The sequence below is a fragment of the Peromyscus californicus genome, unplaced genomic scaffold (genome assembly GCF_007827085.1).
Source record: "Peromyscus californicus insignis strain IS unplaced genomic scaffold, ASM782708v3 Scaffold_4__1_contigs__length_199733344, whole genome shotgun sequence".
NCBI lineage: Eukaryota > Metazoa > Chordata > Mammalia > Rodentia > Cricetidae > Peromyscus > Peromyscus californicus.
The window spans coordinates 152,107,919-152,120,523 of record NW_026294562.1 but is presented as its reverse complement, the minus strand read 5'-3'; the positions used below and the strand labels follow the sequence as shown (position 1 = coordinate 152,120,523).

General features: G+C 46.7%; 1 protein-coding gene across 1 annotated transcript in view; it reads left to right on the top strand.

Moving 5' to 3' along the window:
• The window catches only part of Slc6a5 (solute carrier family 6 member 5), a 56,526-nt gene extending 47,701 nt beyond the window's left edge, over positions 1-8,825 (top strand). The window contains exons 15-16 of the mRNA XM_052713471.1: positions 1,263-1,430; positions 4,251-8,825. Of these exons, the coding sequence (XP_052569431.1) occupies positions 1,263-1,430; positions 4,251-4,406 (324 nt within the window). The 3' untranslated portion in view covers positions 4,407-8,825. The remainder of the gene's footprint in view (positions 1-1,262; positions 1,431-4,250) is intronic.
• The last annotated feature ends 3,780 nt before the right edge of the window (positions 8,826-12,605 follow it).

Genomic DNA, 12,605 nt, shown 5'->3' with positions numbered 1-12,605 from the left:
TGGGGGGGCTAATGTAGACTTTACTCTCCATGGGAGCTTCGTCTTCAGGCTCACATTGCTTTGAATCAACATATGAATTATTGTTGCATTGGAAGAATCCCTTACCCTGGCAGCCTGGGTACTTTGTGCTTGTGGAGGGTTTCACACTTCTCCCACGTGCTCCCACCTGTTATTTTCACTAATGTAATCCCCTCCCATCACTTTGGGACTCTGACTCTACAGCTCAAGGTAGGAAGGTAGAGGTAGAGCCGGGGATACGACGTGTGGACAACTCTAGGCCACAGGCAGGAAGAACACACAGAACCACACTGCCTAGGGAAATGGTGCCTGGGACTGGGCTGGGGCTATCTGAAGCCTGGTTCCCTAGAAAGGTGACTCTGTCTTCAGTACATGCCTTGCCTTGGCCCTCTTCAGCTGCCCAGCCAAGCCTTTGGATGGATCTCAGAGCTGTAGTCAGTCGAAGTATGATGAGATAGCAGCTAATGGGCAAACCCCAAATTATACCCTTTTAAAAAATGAGGAAGGACTCTGGAGCAAATGCTAGATTTCTGACCCCAGAAAACCCCAGCCCTGTATACATGGTGTGAAATACACCCATTTTGTGGCTGAGAAGTCTGAGAGGCCCCTCGGCTCATTAGCAGTAGAGCCAGGTCTCTGGACTCACTGGCGATGACACTGTTCACCTTGAGTCAGTGGAGGGGGCTGCACATCTTCTCTCTCTGCCATGGCTTCTTACAGGACCACGCTTCTAGACCAGTCACCTCCAGGGGACCATTTTTGGTCTCACACAGTCAACTTCAGAGGCAGCTCCTATATGTGGGCCATTCCTTGTTCAAGGACGAGGCCAAGTGGATTCAATTAAAAAGATTGAAATATATAAATTTAACACATCTTTCCCCCATTATAACAAAGGCTTGGTTATCAATGATAGTTCAGAAAATCTCTTCAGAACTCCCAGCATCCCCTCTCCTACCTGTCCTGTCAGTCACAGTGCTGTTTCTCTTGGTGTGGCCTCTCCGTGCCACACCCTGCTGACTTCCTATGGGATGGCAAACACAGGAGGAGCAGTAGCTGAGTGTATGTATGTATGCCACCTTCACCTCCGTGGAGTTTACTTTCTTCAATTAGAAAATCCTTTTTCAGATGGACAAGAGCATACATAAGAGGTGGTAAGCAGAATGAAAACATGGAGCACGTGCCTGTTGAATGAATGAATGACTCACATCATCACCCTAAAGTACCTTTCTCCTCTTCTCTCCTAGTTTATCCTTTGCTTCAGCTTCTACCAGTGGGAGCCCATGACCTACGGCTCTTACCGCTACCCTAACTGGTCCATGGTGCTTGGATGGCTGATGCTCGCCTGCTCTGTTATCTGGATCCCGATTATGTTTGTGATAAAAATGTATCTGGCTCCTGGCAGATTTATTGAGGTAATTCTACTGGCTCCTTTCCCCCTGCTAGCCTCTCCCAAGGGAGAGATCCTAAAAGCTCTATGCATTAAAAACAAAAGATTCAGTAAACGCGTTCAAGAAGGATACCGGGTGAGTAAGCGGTTACAGTTGCCGCCGATTCTATTAAACCATTTTTATTATGTATTATTCCGGTAACAGAGGAGCCCAGCCAATCGTCAGGCTGAGCTGTTATTGTGCTATTCCTCACTGTTCCGGCAGCCCCGGGATGGATGATCAGAATGTCTCCTCTTTGCTAGAGCTTCCATCCCCTCCTCCCCCGGCTTCTATTTACATCTCGGAGTTTGTTTTTTAACCACACATAGGGTTTCCCCTTTCCGAGTGGTCCTCTACATCCAAGCCTCCTCCCTCCCAGATGTCACCACTGCCCCCTGGTGTTCCTGGGTTAAGAATGGCTGAAGAGCCAAGCTGATTAAAAATATGGTGACTCTCAGGGTGTAATGTGCATTCCAGGGCACGGCGGGAATGAGGGGAGGCTGGCTTTTCTTTACCAGCTGTCATAGTTAGGTTCTGTTGCTCCAATAAAACCATGACCAAAAGCAGCTTGGGGAGGAAGGGCTTACTTCTTCTCAGTATTCCTAGGTCTCTGTCCCTCACGGAGGGAAGTTGGGGCAAGAGCTTGAGGCTGGAACCTAGAGATAGGAACAGAAGCAGAGGCTTACTGGCTTGCTTGCTCCCTTTGTTTTCTCATATAACTCAAGACCATCTGCCTGGACTGGCATTGCTACAGTGGACTGGGCCCTCCCACGTCAGTCATGAATCATGACAATGTCCCAAGACTTGCCTACATGCTGATCTGATGGAGAAAATTCCTCGGTGGTTGGCATTCCCTCTTTCTAGATGATTGTAGCTGTGCCAGGCTAACTAGCACACCAGCCAATCCCTATCTGAACCCATTTTACTCTTGTCCTGAAAATAACCCTGACCTTTTCCACAGAGTGGGTGGGGCTGCCACTGAAGAACCACCCAGCTTTTCTTACTTATGAGAAGTCACTTGTTCAAGCACACCTGTAATTCTAGCACTTGGGAAGGACGAGCAGGAGGATCAGGAGTTCAAGGCCATCCTTAACTGTATAGTGAACTTTAGACTAGCCTGGGATATATGAGACCCTGTCTCAAAGGATAAAAGGACTCTTGCCTAGGTGGACTGAGAATGAGTGAACTCTGTCTCCATCCTGAAGGCATTTGGACCATATCAGGGCTGGATCAGGGTCTGATCCAGAGGTACCTGGAAGCTTGATGTAAATGCAGACAGCCAGGCTCTCATGACTGCACTGAGCTCAGTGGAACCTTGGGCTCATCTTCCAGTGACTTAGATGCATGCTCATGTTTAGGAAGCATCTAGACCAGTGGTTCTCAACCCTCCTAATGCTTTGACCTCTTAATACAGTTCCTCATGTTGGGGTGACCCCCAACCCTAAAATGATTTCCATTGCTACTCCATAACTGTAATTTTGCTACTGTTAGGAATCATTTTGTAAACATTTTTGGAGTTAGAGGTTTGCCAGCGGGGTTGAAACCCACAGGTTGAGAACGGCTGAGCTAGAGCAATGTAAAGAAATACCTGTTCACTGGGGTGGAGAACGAGCGTGTGGGGTCTGTTCTTGGGCAGCTAGATCCACATGAGGAAGAGGCTGGAGGGAGAAGCAGGAAGGGGGTGAGCGCATGGCCAGCACACAGCACTAGCAGTCACTTGGGGTGGGTCAGTAGGTAGCCCTTGTCTTCACTGACCTCGAGATGAAGGTGGGTGCTCATACTCAAGTTGTATTCTGGTTTGCATGCCCAGAAAAACCTGTTCATTGTCTTCGGGTGTAAATCGACTCTGGCCCCAACTGCTCCCAGGGTGCCACTCCTCATAGCCACCTTCCTACCAGAGGCCTCAAGAATCTCTTTCTCCAAACAGAGCCTGCTGTAACCTCTGCTTCTGTTGTTGCAGCCTGGAATTCTCTAGATTGATGGGTTGGCTGTGCAAATTTATTATGGTTAATTTGGGACACAAAGGTTGCAAGCTGATGATTAAGGGGAGATTAAACTAACAGCTACAAGAACCAGATTCCCTTTAATAGGTAATAAACATATAATTATTCCCTCTTATATAGTAAGAAGTAAGCTTTCTTTTCTTTTTCTAGATGTTTCTGTCAGATTTTATTTTCTATAAAAACTTCAGTTGAGGGACTAGAGACACCCCATTATTTTAAAGCTAACCTATATGAACCTGCACTGCTGAACCAAGTCAGAAACATATATTTTTGTAACAGATAATTAAAATCTTTGTTTGTGCTTGGTGATATATCTTTGGGGTTGGTTTTTTTCTTTGCCATTTATATACTTTTGGGAAATATGCTAAACAAAATCCAATTATTTTGATGAAGCAACCCACCATTGAGACTACAGAACAAATGTAATTGAGCCCATGACTTTTGCTGTTTGGGAGCAGAAGTGGAAACTTGTGGGTTCTCTTCACTTGGTGGGGGGAGATGTATAATTAAAATCTGGGCCCTTGTCTTCTACCAATCTTGTACAAGGCCAACATGGAGCAATCATAATGTTGCTTTCAGGGTGATGTAAATAATTTCAAGTGAACCAAACTGAGTCTTGATTTTTCTATCCTTGGGCTGGTTAATGAATGCAGGCTAGTCTCACTGCAGGAACCTCTTGGCTCCAGTGAGGGATCTGGAGCAGTGGTCCTTAGCCTTTTGAAGATGGCTAGGGGTGCCATAGTGGAGGAAGGTATAGTCCTGTTATAACTACGTGTGTCTTTGACTTTTTTTTTTTTTGCAGAGGCTGAAGTTGGTATGCTCGCCACAGCCAGACTGGGGTCCATTCTTAGCTCAGCACCGTGGAGAGCGTTACAAGAATATGATGGACCCCTTGGGAACCTCGTCCCTGGGACTCAAACTGCCAGTGAAGGATTTGGAACTGGGCACCCAGTGCTAGTCCAGTAGTGTGGATGGTCCTGTATTACTCCTGGTTTTCCTCTCTGCCTCCCCTTCACACTTTTGCCAGCTTTATTCCCAATTCTCTTCTTTCTCCCCACACTGTGCTTCACAGCCGTGCATGAGAGTGTTCCATAGAAAAGTAGGACATAGTGTCTGTCGCATGCTGTAGTGAGAGTCACACAGACCACTGGAAGCACTGTCTGCCTGTGTCTGTGATATCAGTTTCTGGAAGGATTGGTTCCCTGATTGGGTGCTTCATTCATCCTGCAGGGGGTGGGGGGATTGACAGGTGAGTGCTGGCAGGTGCATGGTTTGGCAGCAGAGAAATTCCGATGTGTGTTCTCATTGCTGGAAGGAATAGGGCATGAGGAGAACGCAGACATTCAGGACTGTAGATTTGGACTCATCAACACCATCCAGCTCAGTTGGGCAATGCCATGATCTCATTCAGAAGCCGAAAGTTCAGGTCAGGTGCATTTAGGCAGATGGCAGTGCTGGAATTTGTTCTAGATGCAGACAAGGCTGGTAGGTGGATTTGGGCACCACTGGGTGGTTTGGTTTGCATATCAGTTTCCTTTATTTTGACCAAATATACCATGCATTCAGATGCTTCATCTCTCTATGCTGTGGATCTGAAGGGACTGTCCATTCTCTTTCCTCAGTCTGTCTGTCCTCCTCCTCCTTCTCTTCCTCCTCCTCTCCCATCTTTATAATAACCACATTTGTGAGTTAGTTCTTTGGGTCTTTTCTTCCACCTTCTGCACAAGAAGCCAGGCTTTGATTTGCATGTCCACTTTTGTACCGCTGTTCTATTTGCCATGTTGTCTTTAGCACCATGGTTCAGTGCCATGGCATGCTGTCTCTTTGCCTCCAAATCTCTTTCTATAAGCTGTAGATTCCTTGTCATTCAACCTCTGGGAAAATGAGACTTACCCTGGTTCTGTCTGTATATATGGGACACAAACTCTTAAACGATACTTTCTCAATTTTTACTCCTTTTTAAGTAACAGTAAATGCCAATTGTGGCCATAGGGAAATCAGAGAAATTAAGAGATTGGTAGAAAGCAACCATATTATTCCTCACCCCTGGGGTTGTACGTCTTAGATCACTGTATTTCCAGGACTTTCTGATAAATACAGCTTAGCTAGATAGTGAGTAAGCCAATTAAGACTATAGCTCTTAAGACCGCATTTAGCCAGTTCAATTTCTGGAACTCCCTATTCACAGTGTTTATTGTTACTGCCCTCTAGTGAGAATAAGCCACCCATCTGCAGAGCCTGGCCAGGCGTACCCTTTATTACAGTGTCTCCCAAGCAGGCATATATGAAACTCTTAAAATGTGGTGTGTGCTCATGCAGTATGTACACATAGCATGTAGTGGTGTTTTCTGTCCTTATAAATATCTTAGGAATCACCACAAAGATGGCGCCCGAGCTTAGAGTAGCATAGTCTGGGCTTTTATTTCTTTTCCTCTTACAGTATTAATATCACAACCTAAAATCGTTTCCTCTAGGGGAGACTGGTTCATTCATTTTCTTATGAGTTGTCTTCATATAACAGGGTCTCAGGCAAAGTTTTCGGTTCAAATCTTGTATATTGATGTGACATTTTCATCCCACACAATGGCAATGATGCCCCAACAACAGATTTTAGCGTACCCTTTTAAAAAGATGACTCCACTATGTAAAGTGTCTGAAATCATTGTATTGGACTCTCCCTTTCCTAGGGCAAGTGCTCACACCACCTGCCAACAATGATGGGGACTTGGATTTCTCAGAGTAGCCATGACAGGTTTTAGGGAAGGGATCGTGGTGGGTTTTGAACTCCTGGCTTTCATGTCTTTTCTATCAGGGTTTGTCTTCCCTCTTCCATTTCTCCTTTCTCCCAATTTCCCCAAAGTAGGTCTTGCTAGATTGTTACAGAGATGGAGTCTCAGGCTTCCCTTATTTTAGGAAGATAAGCTGTGGGCTCAGCTGTCTTCTAGCTGCTGTCATTATGTTTTCCCCAGAAAGCCACACTGATGAGCAGCCCATTCCTGCTCCAATATTGCAGGGTGGTACCCAGACTTTGGTGGTGTGTGTGTGTGTGTGTGTGTGTGTGTGTGTGTGTGTGTGTGTGTGTGTGTGTGTGTGTAGGTCAGTCTGGAAACGACCCGCAGCCCCACCAGTTTGCAGGTTAGGAAAAGCACGAAGCTGGTCCTCAGCACACATGGGATTTGTGCCTGTGTTGGGATGAATGGCTTCTGGCTTCCTGTTTTCCTCTGGGCTGGAATTGGGACTGGTGCTGGATGCCAGCCCAATTTACTAATTTTTGCCTCTGTGATTAAAAGAAAGGAGTGGGGGAGGCCGTGGGCACTGCCGGGTGTGAACTGAGAGTTGGCTTACTGGAGACCTCATCAGTTAGGGCGTTTGTAACTGGGGCAGCTACAGCTGTGTCTAGTAGGATGTGTTTAGGAAAGACCTAGAAGCTGCCCCTGAGTACTTGTCCATTTTGTTGTTGTTGCTTTGTTTTTGTTTTTTTTTTTTCCCTCTAATTTCATATAAAAGCTGCTCAGAGGGACAAAGTAAGAAAAGGTTCCAGGCTCACCTGGACACAGCTGCCTTTGAAGTTTAGTTTTGTCCACATTCATTGCCACGTTCAACTTCAAGGCTCTCCCTGGCAGGGAGGAGTGGTGTCTGAGTAGTTTCCATTCATGGTGTATCTCAGCGTATGCCTCCTGAGGACTCGGTCGGGATACTGCGAGTGGATATGTATCCGTCTAGATGGACTGTTTCCATGCTACTAAAATGCACACTCATTGGAAGAAAAAAAATGAATGAATAAATAGAAAATGAAAGCGCTGTCATAACTGCCACCTGAGCTTCTCCCTTGACACTGAAGACTTCAGTCCCCTGTGTGCAGTGGTGGGGAGTTTGCCATCTGTGAGATGATGTCATACCACCAACCAATAAACTCATTCAGAGAAAAACAAGCCATATGTGAAAAATAGTAACCCCTTAATATCCTTAAAACAAAAACCACCATGTATTTATTAACTATTGATGTTGTGGTTTCTTCTGCAAACCTTTGTGTAATTGTCTTGCTTACTAGAAATTTCTTCTAATCTCCTCCAGGCTGTGTTTGTTGTGAACAAATGTGTCCAATTCTGGTCTTTCGTGGTAGTTGTTTTATCAGCCCCTGTGTATTTCTTTTTCTTTTTTTCTTTTTTTCTTTTTTGCATGATATCTGTGGTCAAGGCAAAATCCTAATGACCTTGACGTCTTCAGAACTTTTGCTGAGTTTTTAATGCGTGAGAGCTGCAATTGCTGCGTACTTCAGGGAATGGCACTTTAGAAAGAGTTGTACACAAGGACTTTGGGTGGATGAGACTTGGATTTCACTACACTGGCGCAGCACTGAGGGGCGGGGGTCAGGGCTTTGTTTTCCTTCTGTTATTTATGTGTGCCTCACCGCTTCCTGGTTCCTTTCTGTCAGCATGGGCTTCCCAGGCCTTAAATTGACACTTTACTCTTCATCTCCTTGGCCATGGGTCATTGTCCTCTTCCCAGAGGCTAGCACAGTAACTGTTGCTGGATGTGCAATGGCGAGGTCATCCCGACTGTGGTACTGGGGTTTGGGTCTGGCACTGGCATGAGTTAGGGTGTTCTGTATGGTAGGTTGACATGCAAGGCGTGGAGGCCAAGACCAGTGAGCCTGTCTCCCCTGTCACACAGTGTGTGCTATGCAGAGCTGGCCTGAGGTTTGGGAGTGAGACTTCCTGTCTTTCTCTCATTTAGCTGTGCTTGCCTAGAAGAACCAGTGTGAAATATGGTCTTGGCATAGGTTGCTGTAAACTGCCTGTTGAGAAAAGATTTCAGATGGGTGTTCCTTACCCCTGAAAAGCAAGCTGAAGTTTGCTTAGTTCCTGAGGATGACATCTCCAGGTAACTGACTGCCTTACAGGTGTGTTCTATCACTGGGGTGATGTTTAGGCGTCAACTGGGAACTGCTGCGTCTCTCATTTGTCCGTGTTCTTTTGCACTTTATTATGGACCTATCAAGGAGTAGGTTAATTATTAAATTGTGTACTTGGGTAGTGTTCTAAATGCAAGAATCTCATGTGGGCACTATTGTTCATGAATAAAGATGTTTCCTAGTCAGGTCCTTATATTTTTTCATCAACTGTACATGAAGAAAATATGTTACAAAATGATGCATCATATATATATCTATCGTATAGAGTGCTTATTATATATTGTGCATTATTCATTTAAGAAGTCATTACTCTTGAGGCCCTACCTCAAATTTTGTATTTATGTGTACAAATGCAATTTATGGTATTATATATTTGCCTATTACATACTGTTATAAATTAGAGTTTATCCTAATAATGTATGAGTCCTCGAAAACCCCAAATAAATGTCAGTGTTTAAAACACACTGCTTGCCATTGTGTCTGTTACAAACCCCTTACCACCACGTTTCTTTTTTAACAAATGGACTTCAGGTGTGCCAAGGGTAGCCTGGCACAGCTGTGAAAAATGACTCTCCTGGAAAAATGAGGTATCATTGTGTTGTACAGAAACAAATATCAATAAAATTGCTATATTTGCAGCCATCAGAACACACCATTGTACACTGAATTATTAATTAGTCCTCAGGGAGGGAGGGAGGGAGGGAGAGAGAGAGAGAGAGAGAGAGAGAGAGAGAGAGAGAGAGAGAGAGAGGGAGAGGGAGAGGGAGAAGGAGAAAGAGAATATGAACAGATCTGAATAGAGAGACTGAGTTAGATAAATCTTTGTGTGTAGTACAATTATTATTTTGTCAGTTTCCAATTTTATTTAACTTCATCTAGATAGTTCTTGACATATGCTAGGCTCCAGGCATCTAGATAGTTCTTGACAAATGCTAGGCTCTGGGCCAAATGAACTTGGTAGAAAAATCATCCATGTTAAGTAAACAAACCAAAAAAATGTCCTTCTTCTCTATCCAAGTAGGTGGAGCCCCTGACTCTCTGTCCAGAGACATGCAGAGGAGATCCTTCCTGTGCTATGCCTTCTCCATCTGATCGCCTTAGTCAGACTGCCTTCTAATGAGCAAGGTGCTCACATCCTGTTCCCATCTTTTGCTTAAGCTTTAGATGGCTGCAGGATAGCCTGGGTCCATCTTTGTAGGAGACATGGATGCTCAAAGCAGATACTGGGATCCACACACTGAAGCATGGAGTCCATCCTGTGGTCAAGCCTTGGCCTAGGAAAGGCCTGTGACTGTGAGGTTGACACACCTAGGAAAGGCCTGTGACTGTGGGGTTCACACACACCTGGGAAAGGCCTGTGACTGTGGGGTTCACACACCTGGGAAAGGCCTGTGACTGAGGTTCACTCACACCTGGGAAAGGCCTGTGACTGAGGTCCACACCACACCTGGGAAAGGCCTGTGACTGGGGTTCACACACACCTGGGAAAGGCCTGTGACTGTGAGGTTCACACATACCTGGGAAAGACCTGTGACTGGGGTTCACACACACACCTGGGAAAGGCCTGTGACTGTGGGGTTCACACACATACACTTGGGAAAGGCCTGTGACTGGGGTTCACACACACACTTGGGAAAGGCCTGTGACTGGGGTTCACACACACACACCTGGGAAAGGCCTGTGACTGTGGGATTCACACACCTGGAAAAGGCCTGTGACTGTGAGGTTCACACACCTGGGAAAGGCCTGTGACTGTGAGGTTCACACACCTGGGAAAGGCCTGTGACTGTGGGGTTCACACACACCTGGGAAAGGCCTGTGACTGAGGTTCACACACACCTGGGAAAGGCCTGTGACTGTGGGGTTCCCACACACACACTTGGGAAAGGCCTGTGACTGGGGTTCACACACACCTGGGAAAGGCCTGTGACTGAGGTTCACACACACCTGGGAAAGGCCTGTGACTGGGGTTCACACACACCTGGGAAAGGCCTGTGACTGTGGGGTTCACACACACCTGGGAAAGGTCTGTGACTGGGGTTCACACACACACCTGGGAAAGGCCTGTGACTGGGGTTCACACACACCTGGAAAAGGCCTGTGACTGTGAGGTTCACACACATCTGGGAAGGCCTGTGACTGTGGGGTTCTCACACACACACACACTTGGGAAAGGCCTGTGACTGTGAGGTTCCCACACACACTTGGGAAAGACCTGTGACTGTGGGGTTCCCACACACACACTTGGGAAAGGCCTGTGACTGGGGTTCACACACACCTGGGAAAGGCCTGTGACTGGGGTTCACACACACACCTGGGAAAGGCCTGTGACTGTGAGATTCACATACCTGGGAAAGACCTGTGACTGGGGTTCAAACACATACTTGGGAAAGGCCTGTGACTGGGGTTCACAAACACCTGGGAAAGGCCTGTGACTGGCATTCACACACACCTGGGAAAGGCCTGTGACTGGCGTTCACACATACTTAGGAGAGGCCTGTGACTGAGGGTTCACAGACATTCCATCTGGCTGAGTGTATTGGTCAGGGCTCTTGAAATGTGATGTGGGCCTGTGGGGAAGATGTAAGGTCAGTGGGGTGCTGGGATGAGCTTGCAGTTAGCTGGAAGCAAACACAATGATAGTACAAAGGTGCATCTGAGCAGTTTAAGACTGGGTAGAGGGGCCTGGGGATGTCTCAGTCAGTACAACGTTTTCCCTGAGGAGCTGACCTGATTACCCCAGAACCCACATGAGAAAAGCTGCGTGTAGTGGTGCGTGCTTGTAACCCCAGCACTGTGGAGGTGCAGACAGTAGCATGCCTGGCACTCACTGGCCAGCCAGCCTAGCCTACTGGCAAACTTCAGGCCAGTGAGAGGCCATCTCACAAAACAGGATGGATAGCAGCTGAGGAAGGACGGTTGAGGTTGTCCTCTGGTCTCTACAAACACACACACACACACACACACACACACACACACGCACACACACACACGCACACATGCACATACAGTACACACTTGTGCCCCTGCACACACACATACACACGTGCGCAGATGATGGGATGATGGATGAATTTTGAGAGTGTCATATGTGTTGATAGAAAGTGGGACTAAGGTTGAAATGCCAGTTAGGACTTGATAGTCCAGTGGTTTCCATGCAATATGAAGCACCGACATCCCTCCTCAGAGCCCAGAGGACAGACATCTGTGGGGCAGTGGGCTGGTGTTTCCTGGCAGAGGCACCTTGGAGATGAATTTATTCTTTCTTGGCTTAAGATTTTTAGATAAATGATATTCAAGGATTGTCCCTGTTTCAGCTTTTCCACAGTAGAAATTGCCATGGCCATCTTGCTGGCTACTGCCTCTCTCCCTGGCTCCTTGTGAGTACACTTAATCTACATGGTGCCTTGAGACCGAGTGAGAATCACAGTGATTGCAGAAGCCACGTGCTGATATCTCACACAGCTGCTGTGCTCTAAGAGGTGTCCAGGTGCCTGTGAAGTGTCTCTGGACCCCTGTCTTTTCTTCTTCAGGACTGTCTGACCCTAGCCGCGTGTGTTATCACCCTGGCTTGCTTTCTTTACCTCCTCTAGATCACACACTTGTCATGCCCTCATCACGGGTGGGCTACGTCTCCTGGCCCCTGAGCTTGTCTATGCACCTGTGCTTCCTTCAGCGACCTGTGGGCTGAGGTGGCAGTGACTGTCTGCGTCTAGACGACCTTAAAGGTGACACCTGTTTTCTTTTTGTGCCTCTTTGGGCTTTGAGAAGAACATGTCCTGGCTATACCATGGCCATCAAAGAGGAAGGGCAACTGGGATAATGTCACAGACCTGCATTGGCAGCAGGGCCAGTCCACCTCCTGCAGTGTGCATCAGAATGGCTTATCAGTAGTCAGCCTAGTGCAGTTGAACCCTAGCCAACTCAAAGATATGCACGACCCCATGCTTAATGTTGCTAACAGCACAGATAGTTGAACAATACTAACTCTTCTGAATATTATGAGTTAAAAAAGAAGCCAGCTGTGTGTTTTGTGGCCATTATGGAACAATAGGCAGCAGATGTGTGTGGAGTAGCCATGAGAACAGGTTCTGTCAAAAGGTAAATGGAAGTGATATGTGAAGCTCCCAGGCAGACCTGCTCTTTTTCTCTCCTACAGTCTGCTATCTGGAATACAGGTGCAATGGCTGGAATGTTGGCAGCCAAACAGAACAACAAAGCCAATAACTACATCTTAGAGAT